Source organism: Rhamphochromis longiceps, linkage group LG18 (assembly GCF_057381845.1).
Source record: "Rhamphochromis longiceps isolate RC_006_pf linkage group LG18, R_longiceps_female_GT1.1, whole genome shotgun sequence".
In the NCBI taxonomy this organism is placed as follows: domain Eukaryota; kingdom Metazoa; phylum Chordata; class Actinopteri; order Cichliformes; family Cichlidae; genus Rhamphochromis; species Rhamphochromis longiceps.
This window is the reverse complement of record NC_140574.1, coordinates 24,548,898-24,565,139: the sequence shown is the minus strand read 5'-3', so window position 1 is coordinate 24,565,139 and position 16,242 is coordinate 24,548,898. Positions and strand designations below refer to the sequence as shown.

General features: G+C 39.0%; 1 protein-coding gene across 2 annotated transcripts; it reads right to left on the bottom strand.

The window, feature by feature from the left end:
- Positions 1 to 788: 788 nt before the first annotated feature.
- On the bottom strand, positions 789 to 6,634 carry plvapa (plasmalemma vesicle associated protein a). 2 transcript variants are annotated; one of them, XM_085390135.1, is made up of 7 exons: positions 6,495 to 6,634; positions 6,006 to 6,408; positions 4,690 to 4,753; positions 3,873 to 4,582; positions 2,390 to 3,032; positions 2,193 to 2,250; positions 789 to 1,100 (listed from the first exon to the last, which is right to left on the bottom strand). In XM_085390135.1, the coding sequence occupies exons 2-7, from the start codon at positions 6,399 to 6,401 to the stop codon at positions 1,067 to 1,069; spliced, it is 1,905 nt and encodes a 634-aa protein (XP_085246261.1). In that variant the 5' UTR covers positions 6,402 to 6,408; positions 6,495 to 6,634; the 3' UTR covers positions 789 to 1,066. The 2 variants fall into 2 exon arrangements, with proteins under 2 accessions (XP_085246261.1, XP_085246260.1); XM_085390134.1 differs by having other exon boundaries at positions 6,006 to 6,634.
- Positions 6,635 to 16,242: the final 9,608 nt, after the last annotated feature.

The following is a 16,242-nucleotide window of genomic DNA, read 5'->3' as shown; positions in this document are numbered from 1 at the left end:
ATCCTAAATGTGGAAAACACTACTGTTAAACAAAGGATATCCTATCCCTCTCGCCCAAGCCTAAGTGCTGTATTTAATTGGCACCAATACAAATACCCTTTTGATTCTTGAATTAACAGCATGTCCCCATCCTTTCACAGTTCTTTGAACAGGATGTTTGTCTGTTCTCAAGATGTTTTTTCCCCACTGGACCATGTTGGCTCCACACTGTTGGGGTCCAAATAAAATGAACCTTTGTATGAAACGAATCCAAGACCAGTAGCTTTGTTTATCTTTTTGTCTGTATTAAAGCTGTTGTATTAATATTCAGGCTGTGATCGGAGAAAGAAGATAAAATCTGATTGCTATGTCTAAGGTTGTTTAAGGTGTGGTCAGACCACTCATCATGTAGCGATTGCTCCGTCTTTTCCCACCTGTTTTTTTTCTTTTTCAATGAGAGGTATTTTAAGATCTTATTTAGATTATGGATATCCGTGTTCTCTGCCGTAAGGAGGTTACGCACTGTTTTTAAGTGCTTGTCAAAAGATTCCTACCATTTTTCTCTGCCTCCATACTAACAAGTTGGCAGGTAAACATAAACATGTTGGAAGGATTAAACCGTGTTGCCAATAAGCTGTCACAGGAGGGGCTTGGGAGTCAGCTGCAGACAATTAGTTACACAATAGGTGACGCACACAGAAACAAACAGTTCTTTCCGGATCTGAATGGGATAATATTTTAAATAGCTTTGTTTATAAAGAACAAGACAAGGAGACAGAGAAATGGAGACTAGAGGCACAGTTTACATGCTTAGGCTTAAACAAAACCTTTATTTTTATCTTTGTATTTACAGTGTAAAAATACTATATACTAAATACTAGATGCCATTATTCATACACGCATGACAAAGCTTCACATTTTAAATGTAAAAGTGCAAGTTATTGGAATGTATTTCATACATGCATACTGAAACATTACCTGTCGTAAGCAGAGCGTATTATACAGTACTTTTATGTATAGACAATGTGAGAACTCAATATGAGAAGCCATGTGTAACAGATAACAACAGATTATAAAAATGATATGGTTAACCCAGCATTCTGGAGACTTCTTGTTTCTCTCTGTTGAAAGAAAGAAAGAAAGAAAGAAAGAAAGAAAGAAAGAAAGAAAGAAAGAAAGAAAGAAAGAAAGAAAGAAAGAAAGAAAGAAAGAAAGAAAGAAAGAAAGAAAGAAAGAAAGAAAGAAAGAAAGACAAAAATTTGGTAATTGTATATAAAGTGGAAGTGCATCAAACCTGCAACATTTTGTTAAAGGATAACTTTGGTGATAATCTGTGTAATACACAAGGGTCTTCTAGAAAATTTTGATATAAACTATTTAGAAATAACCAGGTTGTTGCCTCATTCACGCACGTAAGCAATTGCATTGCTTCTTCAATTTTATTTGGTGCACAAATAACCCACTAGTGTTTCTAGTTTGAGTGACTTGCAGGTCTTCAGCTGGCAACTTAATTTAGTAAGAGCTAGACAGGTTTGTGAACAGAGTATTATACCCTGTTGTATGTCTTTATGATTCTATAATCAAACCCAAAAGGCTGACATTCAACTAGTCAAAGTCATTGCTTCTTTAATCAGCACACTTTTCAGCATTAAGTAAAACATAAGTGATGGCTGATGTTGATTTTAACTATTTTTTTTAAATAATCCTGCATTAATAATGGTCATTTACATCATTTAGTGTCATATTTTATTGCCCTGCGCCTTTCTTTAAGAACCTGCACTTTTCTTTTTTTTGAACATTAGTATAATAACAATACCAGTACATGCCTATTCTACAGTATTATTTGGCCTGCTGACCGTGAAAGGAAAATGATGCAATGCTTTTATAATGTTTATAAATGCATAAAAAGGGTCATTTTAACCTATTTCTACGTGGTTGCTAGGTAACACGATGATGCAATAATATATCATGTGCCATTCAGCTTTTGTGGATGCAGACGCAGATAGATAGGTGGAGAAATGCTTAAATGAGGTCATTTTAGCCTGTTGCTAGGCGTTCACTTAGCAACATCGGTAAGAACCTTCAGGGGCTCAAGATGAACCCGTGCGCCATCTTGGTTGCTCACCTCCTGGTCATGTAGGAGGACTCAGCAATCAGCAACTTACAACACTTGCAATAACTCATAATCCTCAGAGAATAAATACAATACTTACTGTGGGCCAGGCGGGTTGATCAGGCGTTGTAGATTTTGTATGTGCTGAGCGATGTTGCCTATTTGTTAAAAGATAAGAAAATAGTGATTTATCATGACCTCGCCATGAGTTATTAATCATATAAATTTAGATGTTTGACAGTGAGAATAATAAATAAGAGTAAAACAAATGTATTTATTTATGCTCAAGGGGTGTACCTGTCATTCCATTGGGTTTTCCTGCACCAAATGGCGATCCAGCTCCAGTACTGGTACCACTTGATGTTCCTTTCCCTGGTATACTTGGTGTTTTACTTTGACCTGAGTTACTGCTCCCAAACCAAGGAAGCCCAAAGGTAGTTTTACTTGTTGATGATGATGATGAGGAGGAGGAGGAGGAGGAAGAGGAGGATGATGAACCTAATCCTAAGCCAGAGCTTCTTGTATTTGAAGTTTGCTTATTCAAGGAAAACGAATTTGAGCTGAGGTTAGGAGTAGACACTGATGACCCAGAGGAAGACCCGATGGAAGAAGAGCCTCTCCCACTCAATAATGGGTTATTTGAGCCTATTCCACCTGAGCTAAGATTTGGATTGTTAAGTCCTGACCCAGGAGAGCTGACTCTTGACCCAGTGGACAAGGGTGTATTTGAGGAGCTTGCTCCAGTTGCACCCAGTAGAGTTGATGCAGGTTTATTGAATGATCCAAGTGAGCTAGAACCTTGGCCTAACAGTCCAGTTGACCCTGTCTTACCCTGCTGACCGAAACTGGTAGAGCTTGGAGAATTAGAGCCGACACCCCAGCGATTCTGTACTGGTGTGCCTGGCTGATGGGCCAGGGCTCCAGGAAATCCAAACCCTGTCTGAAAAATAAAAAATGGTCCGTTTAAACATGAGAGAAAATAGAGCCTTCAATTTTCATTCATGTATAACACAACAAAACACGTGAATCAAGAGAAAATATCAAAACAATGAAATCAAGTTCTGCTTTAAGAAAAAACTCAATTTTTCCTCAGTAATCACAAAACTGCACTAAGCTTCACATCTAGGTTCAAATTTTCTCCTCAGACCATAGCAGACACTTAACACGAAAGGCAGAAACATTTGCCTGCTTTCACCTCTTTGCCCTCTAGTTTTTTACTGGCGGACAATACCCTGCTCCCCCCTCATCTTCTGCACTTGCTGGAGTTGAGGCTGGATCATTTCCAACAACCAGTCATGCTGCTTTGATCTCATCCACCTTATATAACACCTCATTATCTCAAAGAGGTGAGGCATGGGCTTTTTTCTATGTTAGCATTCCTGCACTTGCTCTGTACTGCAGAGGCTGTCATTAACAGCAGTGCTAACGTTTTTGCACAAAATCAGCTAGTTGCTGTATCAATAAATGCAGATCATTGCACTTATCAATAGTTTTATAGGAAAATCTACAACAAAATATACAGACAAAGACAAATTGCATGGGATCACTTTTCATAATAGCATGAATCTCTGTCTGCAGTTGTCATTGAGTACCCCTGAGAAAAGCTTTGGAAGGATGAAGGACTCAGTTGAAAATTAAATTAGGTTTTTGATGACTAAGTGGGTTTTTTTTTTCCTGAAATATCCAAGTTTTTACATAACTTGGATATTTAAGAACACAAAAAAGCTCAAAATGCGGGGCTTGTGTAGCATATCGATCAGTCTTGAGTGTTTTTCCTTACCTTGGACTTGTTGAGAATTTCGATTTGCTGCTTAAGGCTCTCAATCTCTTTAGTTTTATAATTGACGGTGCTTTCTAAGACCTCTTTCTCTCCGCTTAGCCTCTTCTTTTCCCTCAGGAGTCTCTCCTGGTCCTGATCGTGCTTCTGCTGAAGTTTGTCTAGGTTCTGTTTGTGTTGCTCAACCATGCCTGCGCGCTCCTTGCTGCACGAGCGGTAGTCTTCAGAGAATCGCCAGTTTTCAGCCTTCAAGCGGATGTTCTCATGCTGGATGCCTGCCACATGATTTCCCACGGTGTTCATGTAACGCTGGAGCTTGTCTTCCACCTCTCTGGACAGGTTGGTGCAGTTGGAGCGGATCTGTTCCAGGTGTTCCCTCTGTTTCGGACAGGTGATCTGGAAGGCAATGTGTGCAGGGAAGAGCGAATCGATCTTGTGCAGAAAAGCCCTGGAAACATTGTAGACCGAACCCAAGGACTGGGAAAACTCATCTTTGGATGTTTTCTCGTAGATCTGCAGCTGCTTTTCTTTTGTGGCGATATCCCTCCTCAGCTTGATGGTCTCCAAGTTGAGGTTGTCCCTTTCTTTGGCAATCTCCTCCATTTCCATCTTCATGGCTTGCACTGACTGGGTGAAGTTGGAACTCACAAGCTGAAACCTAGCTTTCAGTTCTTCGACCATCACCCCACAGTTACAAGTATTAAAATTTGTAGCTTTAAAAAAATAGAAAAGAAAAACAACATACAAAGTAAGTCACAGCTGCATGAAATGCATTAATGTATTTATTTTGGGGCTTGCACTGAAGACATATCATATTTACTTGACATGGGGCATGGGGAGGATCGTAAGAGTCTGCATGAGAGCAGCTCAGTATTGAGCTGTAGCTGTTGACATTAATACAAACAAAACAAAACAGAGTGTTAGGGATTTGTTCTAAAACAGAGTGAAAAAACACATTTTTAAAACTTCAGGTTTGCCAGTCGCAAGAAATATTTGAGCTAAAGTTCTATGGATCTATGATCATTTTGATTCATCTCCAGTTTTGGTGGTGTGAAGTTCAGCGGTCTCTGCCAACTTTTATACAGCAGGAATGGACACATTCCCTTTGTGGACAAATTTATGCGTAACTTCTTGGAGCTTTTTTTTTTACCAGGACCATCTTCACCCTAACCACTGGGGTTCATATAATTTATCTACAAACATTTACCTAACCCTCAGCATGGCCCATAAACTCAAATACAGGTACAACTATCATAGACTTTCACCTTTTAACGTGTATAACCACCTTGGGTAAATACCTCACTGCCATTACTAATTTGATATCTTTCGATTTCTTGCATCCTAATGCCAGCAAAATTGAGGTTCTGGTGTTTGGACCTGACAGCTTCTCTGAGGAGGTCAGTCACTCTGTCGTGCCGCCCCCTGTCCAGATTATCGTAAATCACTGAATGTACACCTCTGTGTCCTCCTTAGCCTGTCTCCAACTGGTGCAAACAAAAAACTCGCCAGCACTCAAATATTACATTTAATCTTGCTGCCATTCACTGAGAAATTCAGAATTAATTTTCAAATTTCATTAATATCAATGTAGAGCTCTGATTTGACCATCAGAAGATAGGTACAGCTTGGCCATAAAGAGATGGAAATGGTCAGCAATACTTAGGTAAGCTGTTGCATTTAAACAATGCTCAGTTGGTACAAAGCCATTCGAAGTTGTGGCTCCTAGACTCTGGAACAGCCACCCTCAGCCTGGCTGAATATGTGGTTTGCTTTGAATGAATGATGAAAGCTCATTTTTATAGCTTTTTTTATTCTTGTTTTTCTGATGTGTGTGCGTAAGCATGCATGCAGGAGTGAATGTAAGACCGTATATTTGACAGTTTGTATGTTTGAACCTGTGGATTTATTGTTAATGTGAAGTTCATCAAGCTGTGAAGCACAAATGAAATATTATTAAGTATATTATTATTTTGCATCAACTTGGCTAAAGTATTGCAGGTGTATTGATCATCTTTTCCTGTCATCTGTAATTTTACTTATTAAAAAGATGAAAGCTTCATAAATTAAATTAGATAACACATAAGAAGGTAGACATAGAAGAAAGATATCGGTATTGTAAAAAGCTCAGTTCCTCACCTGCTTCTGATCGCATTCGTGGAAATACAGAATTGACATATTGGTGTACTGACGCAGTATTGTCAGGTCAGAGTCGAGCCGAGCCTTCGCAGTCAGGGTGACATTGAGGAAATTGGTCAAGTTTGTCCTCTGCTTCTTGAGAGCCACATTCTCCAAGGATAGCTGACTGAAGCGCTCCTCAAGGTCCTGCGTGCGTTCTTGGCATGTAGAGTCCTGCGTCTTACCATAGACAAGAAAGAGCACGAGGCTAACTATGATAAGAGACTGAATGAGCGAGGAGAAGAAGAAGACGATGCGCATGTAGTAGCCGCAACTCTTGCTGCTGGAGCGGTACTGCATCTTTTTTTTAGCCTGTGGGCTGTGCTTGGAGACCTGGGAATAGCCGCTGCTGTACATGGGTGCTCTAAAACAGAGTAAAAAAAATCAAAACAAAAACCAAAAACAAAACAAAACGAAGGGCTTAAAGCAAGTCCAAGATCTGAGAGTTACCAGGAGACAGATGATAATGCTGAATTATTTCAGACTGTCCGGCTGATTTCACACCCCATTTCTTGTAAAGTCTTCCAGTGAAGCCCAATATGCTGCAGATCCTGACCAGATTCCTCTTTGCAGTTGTGCTACAAGAGAATAGAAACGATTGTGTGCTGGTTGTAAACTTGGGCAAGGGTTTATAAACACCTTTGGCCACACATTTCCTATAATGGGAATGGTCCTGTTCCCAGTCTCCTCCCTCCGTTGGCCGCCCACACCTATGCAGAGTTTATCAAACACACGATGACCTCTCTGCATGCTTTATGAGCCAGATGTTTTCTTGGGAAAAACTAAATAAATTCTCTTACTGTAATTTGCGAACTGCACCTCATTGCAATTGGTTGAGTCAGAATTTAAGGCCTGCTGAAAAACCCCAAATACCAATGGGCTCCGAGGACCTCACTGGACTGAATGTGTGGAGCTTCCCTGTAAATCTGCCAAATCCATCTTTCATGGGATCATAAACAGTGATTTCCATCACACAGCTGACAAGGAGGACAATGGCTCCTGATGCTCCTCTAAGAGTCTTATTCTGTGGCTCTTTGATGCTTCGAGTCTCAGTCCAACACAATGACGTCAGCACACTTCCCTCTGTCATAACACAAACATGCACTAAGGCACACACACACGCGCGATTTAAAATGAAATGTAAGAGTGAGAATCCCAACTTTTGTCCTGAACGCTATTGTTGACATGGTTGACAGGAAGTGGCACACTGCAGAGGAATTGCTGATGTCCAAAGCTGCCAAGAATCTACAGAAAAGACTCAACAAACACAGGATACAGATTACACAAATAATAAGGGTGTTTTAATTGAGGTTGAAGTGGTTTGCTTGTTTTTTTTTAATATCTAGATGGTGGGTCCGGTTTCCATTTTATTTTTATTTTTGGAATCATGGTGATGCCGACCTGGTCGAGCAGCACAGAGAGCTATGTTTTACTTCCAGCGTACGCTAAACACGTGAAGCCCGGAGTGAAGTCGGACTCCAGTGGTGATGGTGATGAGCCACTAAAATGTGGTTCAACACCATTTTTTGCCACTGAACATGAGCAAATCTCCTTGCATGTGAATTTCAGGTTCCTTTGTGACATAAATAACAGGAAGGGCTCATAGGGTCCAGTTTTGTGTGATTTCTTTGCTTTGGGTGCGTCTTTCCCAGCAGGACTCCCATCACAAAGACTATAAATCAAATATTAAGTGTTTGAGTTGACCGTTAACAATCAAGAAAATATTTCTTGTAGATAATGTTATATTTATAATAAAGACCATTTTATCTGCAGTGTGCACTTAATAAAGTCCTTATCTATCTGAGAGATTTTATGCCATTAATATTGGTAATTTAAAAAAGAAGTATTTTAATTGAATTGTCTCAGAACATGGTAGACATTTGGATCTTCATGCAGTTGTAAAAATAACAACAACCAAGAAAAACCTTTTTGACATAACTGAGCAATCTTTTTTTAAAATTATTATTAGTCTTTTGTTTATACAGGTAAAAAATCTCATTGAGATTAAAAATTCTCATTTCCTCATTTTCCAAGAGAGACCTGCCATCTAAGCATAACAATTATATTTCACTTGACTGCATGATTTAAAAAAAAAAGTTTAAAGTCATGATTAACGATGATTTTAAGAGGCCGCTTAAGGTCTTTTTGTTAGAAAATGCAGACGTTACTGCAAAAACAGTTTATTTAAACCAAATTCTGTTTATTTCTCAGCCTCAAAACTGTCATCAACAGCTGCCCATGTGAGTGTGAAACAGCCGCAATTTCTAGCACCTCATGTGAGAACAAGCCAAATGTGTACCCCTCCCACACAGCAGCAGCTAATGTAGGTGTGCAGCATCTGCTCCTGCAGCTGAGGTTAAGCACCTTTAACAGAAACACAGAGCTTGAAATGTTTGTGCCAGATTACACTTCAGGCTTGTGGCGGGAAGAAAATATTTCCCTTCAACAGGATTTTTTAGTTATTTTATTGAAAAATAAAAATATCAGAATTCAGCCAGACACTATAAAAAAGCTGCACGCTGTCATTCACCAGCGGTTTTTTCTTTCAAATTGATGTGGCAGGAGGGGGTGTTTGGAGAGACCAAAGAGAAGGTATTGCATTGTGCTTTTTATTTTCCTTGAAACTCGAAGACCTCCATTATGCTCGTGTTTCTTGAAACTGGAGAGGGCATACACCCACACAAAATCCACTGAGGGCTGCTTGCATGTTCGCTTAAAATGCAGAATTACTGCTTCTGCAAATGAGCAACAAAACATTTGGAAGTGGTTAAAGTAAACCTTGGTGCTACAATATGAGCACATATAAATAATTCTTACACATATATAAAGAAAACATTCTTTAGATCTTATGAATGTGAAAGTTTCGTTTTAGTGTGGGTGAAATATTACACACAGTTTACCATTATGGGATTCTTTTATAGTTTCCTACATATTTTTAAAACATATCAAATTTGTCAAGTCAAGAAATCAGCTCATGTATTAAACAGTAACATTAAGCACAGGCCTCTACAGTGTACAATGTACCAAAACTGACAGATTTCTAATACATTTACCTGCAGCAGGCTGGTAATCAGTAATGACATATCTTAAGAGATAATCATTTAGGTAACGTTTGTCCTGATGGCGCAGCAAGAAGACAGTCACATACAGTAATCGTCATGGGACACACTGCCACTTAGAGGAACATAAACACTACTACAGCCACAGATCTACTTGGAAATGTAGTGGCTGAATGCATGTGTGTGTAGCAGCTCCAAGCGTCAGGAAAGTCTTTTTAAGCTTTGCCTGGATTATTATACTCCTCTAAGGCAATGTGCATGAATGAAAAATATGCACCTATTTAACAAAATTATTTTCTTGGCTGTAATTGGAGTGCCAATAGAAAACTTTGAGAATGTTGTTCTGTCCAGGCAGGACTATCTTGTCACAACTTGTCATATTTGCTCAATATAGCCTAACATTTTGATAAAAATTGCATGTTTTTTCATTTTTTGACTAACATGTTTAAAAGTATTCTGCATGTTTCCTTCAGTATTTTTGTGACATACAACAATATAACGTCCTGAAGTTGACACTAGTGATTTTTTTTTTAAATCAATGTGTGCTCAAATATGGGATTTTACAGGATGGCTTGATTTATTTATTTATTTATTTTATATTTACTTTTCCCAAACACAGATATTCTTTTGTCTATTCCAGATTACAGGTCCTGAGTCATTTTTATGGTAAGAACGGACAATAAAAATTTCAGTCTTTTATCTTTAATAGGTTTTGAGATATTCATGTTCAAATATTGCTGCAGATTTTAACGTGCAAAAAAAAAAAATTCTGAAAGTGGGCAGACTGCCTGCTTATAAAAAGATATATTTCTTATAAAGGGCAGCACGGTGGCACGGTGGTTAGCACTGTTGCCGCACAGCAAGAAGGTCCTGTGTTCAATTCCACCATCAGGCATGGGGTCTTTCTGTGTGGAGTTTGCATGTTCTCCCTGTGTTTGCGTGGGGTACTCCGGCTTTCTCCCACCATCCAAAGACATGCAAGGATAGGTTAATTGATTGCAGTGTTAGCCCTGCAACAGACTGGCGACCTGTCCAGGGTGCATCTCGCCCTATGACAGCTGGGATCGGCTCCAGCACCCCCCGTGACCTTGAGAAGGATAAGCGGAAGCGAATGGATGGATATTTCTTAAAAAGCATTCCATATATACAAAAAAAAAAGTATTTGAAAAGCTGCAATTTCACAGCAAAACATATGTCCAAAATTTAGCCACAAAATCAGAGGTGGATGAGAAGAAAACAGACGTGAACAGTAAAGCAGTGAAAATACTGCAACACATGAGGACAATTTAAAGAGCTGAACACAGAATTATAAATTCTTTGTAATGCTGTGGACAAATTTGTGTTTTACTAATTAACAGCTTTTGTTATTTAGATCAGATTTTTAGTTAATATTTGATGGACTGACTCTTTCATACAGCACGTGCTGCTGAATTTTTAAAATGTGCTCCAAAAAAATGTGAACATCTGAATGTGTAGCAGCTGTGTGTATCACTGATGGAGATGTTACTTAGTTTCATAGCACCTGTCTAAAAATGGTTTTATGACTGCTGTCCTGATGTTACCAGCTGACGTGTGAAGTACTGTTATTAAGCCTCAAGCTGGGGATTTTTGTTGTCAGTGTTTTGAAACTGAATGTGATTTGAAATACAGACTGAGGACACTCTATGCTTATGATTCAAAGTGCTCTGATTATCGTTCATTCTGACTCGTAGAATGATCCAAATTCACAAAATTGACTTAACTGTTAGTTTGACATCATGTTGAATAGAATATTCAGCTCATAACCAATCAAGGAAATGTTTAATAATGTCATAGACCAAAAAAAGGTGAGGGCCAAAGACTCTTATACAAGCGGAATTTGACTTGCATCCAAAGGAATCGCCTCCTGCTGGCCATTGGAGAGAATGCAGGTTTAAGGCTTTTAAGGCACACTGACTTTTTTTTCAAACCTAGAAGCTATGTCATCTTTTATTCTGTCTGTGATGATGAGCTGGCCTCCACATTCTCCATATCCCACCCAAATCAAAATTTTCCATCTCCAGTTTCACTTGAGAGCAGACTGGAATTCCCAGCGCAAACACAGAGGATCCACACACCACAGAACACCCCAAGAGGTCCCGTGTCCATGTTCACGTGTGTCAGAACCATCTTGTAGCACAGGAAAAATGTGCACAACTTTAGGCAGATAGTTTTAATGTTGCAAATGCTTGTTCCCTCACACTTTCTTAAGTTCAAGGCAAAATCTGAAAAATAATCTGATTTGCTTTCTTGTGTAGCATATAGTCTTGATACAAGTTGGCTTGCTTATGACCACAGGTAACATAATCCAGCCAATAGCAAAAAAGGCTCACTTTTAACATAATCTACTTTCTACTTAAATGCCACAGAAATAAAGTGGGTTCAGTGTACGAGCGGTTAATTTTCTTTTTAATTGTGTTGATGGATTTTCTTCTGCCCAGTGAAGAGATGTGATAAAGATAAAATGTAAAAATGTAAACAAAGCTACTTCTGAAGTAGCTTCCTGTCTTCGTGCTGGTCCCTGTGAACATCCAGATCTGATTTCAGCTTTTATGCTAAGCTAGGCTAACATTGCCCTGTCTGTGCCTTCATGTGACAGATATGAAACTTCGACGGCTGTTCTCATCTCAGCTCTCAACAGTCACAAATTAAATTGTTACATCTCATTTTTCTAATGCATACACACCAAAGTGTATAAACAATTTGCAGTTTTACCAGGAGGGGGTTTGTGTTATGTGTCGGCTGGGAGCACTAACTTCCTGGAGGCTCCGCTGGTTGCCTGGCAACTGCTCGATAATTCCCTAAAATGTCCAGCTTTCACTTTAATACCAAATATTTGGAAAGGCATCTAATTTACATGTTTCTTTTTTACTCCAGTGCTTCCTGGACCACCTACCTGGCATACTGTTTTATCTGCCCCAACAAAAAAAACCCAAAAAAACCCCCAAACTTATTTCCTAATGAAAACTCCTGGATGACACCCAGAATCACACCATAGGATTTGAGATGTTTCATGTGCACATTGCGCAGTTATGTTGAACATGTGCAGTATTGGGTGGCTTACTTAAGGAAAGAGGTGGTACATGCCTTCATCAATCATCAGACCGCGGAAAGGCAAATAAACAAGGTGGTGCTAAATAACGGCATGTGCAGAGTTTGTGCACAAAGAAAGTGGAAATACCTGCTCTTGTTGTCTGCGCTCCAGCTTGAGCTGAATTTAAATGGCACTGCACCGCGTCGGCGGGGTTAAAAAATTCAGACGTTCATTTATCACGACAATGCGCGATGATATCAAAGACAGAATTGCTGAAATGAATTTTCTCAACAGGCCCTGTGATGTGCCATCCTCTCAGATCATTTATTCTGGCTCAAATTTAATTTAGAAAAAAAAATAAAAAATGAAAGAATAGCTGTGGCCAGCACCTCCTGCGGTTATGTGATAAGAAAGACTGGAGCATTCATATCAAAGAAATTTCCCCCTCATATATATTGTATTTATCTATGTTTTTTAATCACTTTTTTCCTGCTGAGCCATGAGGCAGACGGGAAATTATCGGGAGGAAGGGGGGGGTTTCGCTTGTAATGATGGAATGTACAGTGGCTTTCTGCACGTTCCCACCAAGCACCTCTCATCTGAGGTGACTGAAAAGACCAAATGATGAATACCTGGGAGTTAATCCCCCTCCCCTCCTTCTCTCTGTGTCTTCAGCACAGCAGATGTTTTCCCTTTGACCCACACAAAAGGCTTCTGTTTTTGTTACCAGGCTTGTCCATTCCTCAAAGGTCAGAGGTCACGCTGGTCTCAGGGCGAAGCTGTCACTGCAAGTCTAAACATTTGACGGCCATCAGAGCGTGATGAAAACAGCATCCCTGCAAAAAAAAAAAAAAGGCTACACAGACGCCTCACGACTGCTTTTAAGTAAAGACCTACTTTCCATATGTTGATGCAGTTGAAAGCACACAGTTTAGATCAGTTTAGAGTTTGGTGGGGATGCCTCGGGGAGAGGGATGGCCTAACATGAGACATTTAAAGGTTAACTTAAATAGGTAAAATGTTAACGAACAGTAGTGATTCATGTTTCAACTTGTCTACACAAGCAAACGGTTCAATTAACTGCCCCGTAAACTTAAATTTAAAGGAAAGTTGGCAGCTTAAAGCCAAAAAAGTAACAATCATTTTAAATTTGACAAATAGGTTTTCTGAGCAGAGTTTAAAGACTTGGAAAACTAGTTTCATGTTAGAATTGAATAAGATGATTTACTGAGAATAACCTAGAGTCATCTCTAACCTGAGAGATGGACAATAATCCCATAGAAATGAGACATTTTGGTAGATAGACGTATAGGAAAAAGTCAAACTTTTGCACAGTTTAAATGAAATATTTGAGCCCACATAAAAACATGCCAGATTTTTCCCAAAAGGTTGATTGAGTTCATGTGGCCGTAGCGTTTTCAGTGGGAGAAAGGTTTCGGTACTCGTTCAAGTGTGACTTAATCTGTCTCGGACTGTAGTCACTGGATACGTGAAAACGTTACGTCCACATGAACTCAATCAACCTTTTGGGATTTACGTAGCTGGATGATTGTGCATGCATCAAGACCTGCCAGATTTACATGCATGTGTAAACGTAGAGATGTAAAACTGTGTATATTTAGATGTGATTTTAAAGCAAACAAAGCCTCCGTCTAGTGATGGGGTTGTAAAGTCAACTAACAGGCCTTTTTAGCTAGCCATGTCCTCTATTAACCAGCTGCTTGTCAGCATTTGATGTATTCACCAACTCTGACCCCAATCAGGCTGCTTAACCTTGAAGAAAGGATTCAGCTGTGTCTTGTTCACTTGGTTCCTCGGATCCGTAACAAACTTGGACATTTCTTACCTCAGTAAAAGAAGCCACAGCCAGCTATACAAAGACACAGTGTTCATGTACGAGGCACTGCAATGCTCCGAGTACTTCAGATTCTTCAGTATGTTACAGACTGCTGGTGCTGTTACAATCTATTACTTTTTGTTAAATAAAGCACACTTACATTTTTCTTCTTATGATAGATTTTATTTTGTTTTCAATTTCATTTTTACATATATATATATATAAAAGAGCGTCATCAAGGCAATATCAGAGGAAATGGAAAACATAAGATCATCATGGTGGTGCATACTAATGCATGCTTGCCTGCTGTGGTGTGCGATTGTTTAATTATTTATAATTACTGATGTTGGTGCGTGAAAACTCAACATTGAGGGACCCTGGGAAATGGTTTGCTGATCTAGACTGTGCTTAAAATTTTAAAGGGGTTAAATTAGTTTAAGCTCTTTTTTTCCTTTAATCTGTGTATCTCATCTCAGAGAGGTGACGTTCATAGATATTTCGGTCACACACACATTATTTTTTAAAGAACAGACTGGGCTAAAAATCACAAGTGCTGTTTATTACAGGTGACCAACCTTTGCTTGCTTGTTGCAAGACTGGATCTACCTGCTGGCAGCTGTCAGTCATATCGGAGTATGAACTCATCAAAAAAGTAGTGTAGTTGAAATGCTCTGATTTTCACTGTTTGCATCACCTCTACATTCATAATTTTCGGCAAACATCAGAAACATTTGACTCTTTCACTTGATGTGACTGTCTATGGAAGCTTTTTCTGCCTGTGGGAATGTTTTGATTTTCATGGGACTGGAAAAAAATAGATAAAAATTTGCCATCTGTAGGACACATTTTCAAGCCCCTTACTCTAATTTTGAGATATTAAGTCAAAATTTAGAGATAATAACTTTATTCATGGATGCCAATTTAGATTTTTTTTCTGTTTCTTCAAAAAAACTTTCACTGACTTTCTTACACCAATCAAAAGTGTAATACAAGTAACAGGTATACAGAGGTCCCTCGTTTATGTTCTAAAAATAACCTGCGATAGGTGAAATCTGCGAAGTAGCCAACTTTATTTTTTACAATTATTATAGATGTTTTAAGGCTGTAAAACCCCTCACTACACACTTTGTACACTTTTCTCAGACAGGCATGAACATTTTCACACTTTTCTCTCTTGTTTAAACACCCTCAAAGTTCAAATCTTAGTAGAAAAATATTTCCAGTATCATAGAATAAAACCAAAGATCAAACCTTGTTTTCAGGTCCAGAAGATGGGAATAGAGCAGCTGCCACAGAATTCAACATTAATGAATCAATGGTACGGGAGCAGAGGAAGCAAGAAGAATGAGTTGAGTAAAGTTGGACTTATCTGACTGTTTTGTTTCGCTTACGGTAACTTCTACCTTCCTTTAGCATGTCCAGAAGTCCAATCTTTTCGGCGATGGTTAGCATCCTCCTCTGCCTTTTGGGTGCTACTGTAGGTGCCTTTGAAGGTGCAAAACATTTACAAACATAAAGTACAGCACTTCAGAGTTACACTGCTAGCGATCGAAGATTTATGTAAATTTGACAAGCTGGAGACATGGCATGTAGGAGATTGATTGACAATGGTCTACAGCCGATCAGGACGTGCTGTAAACAAAAACAAAACAAAAAGCATGCAAAAATAAAATACGCAAAACAGCGAGGCCGCGAAAAGTGAACCGCATCATAGCAACGGACCACTGTACACAGAAGCAGTGCTCAAAAGGTTGAACAAATAAAACAATATTCTATTTCATTTATTTATGTTCAATATGTTAACATGCCAATTTGCATTTTACTTTTATTTTAGCAGTCTTTGAAACTGAGCTAACCCATCAGTTGTTCAACAGCAAAAGAACACATCACAGAAAAACAGCTCAGCTCTCCAACTAAACTAGTGTAGCAGGGGAGCCGTTCTTGTAATGAACATAAAAAAAGCATTTTTTTTTTAAACTTCTCTATTTTTGTTATCTTAAAACTGTTGATAAGTGGGAGCATTTTGCACTTTGAGTAGCGTGACCCTGTTGACCTAAAGAGAATCTCCAAAATGTTTAAACTGCTATTAGATAGTCAGACTTCACTATTTTATGTGTATGCACGTTTGTGTCTGTTGTTCTGGCTGCTTGACAGATATTTTTCACAGTCTTGCATTTCTGGATTTCTCGCTGGGAGCGATCACATCCTGCAAGTCCAAAGGTCACACCTCTGCTGCCCCCAGTAGCAGCA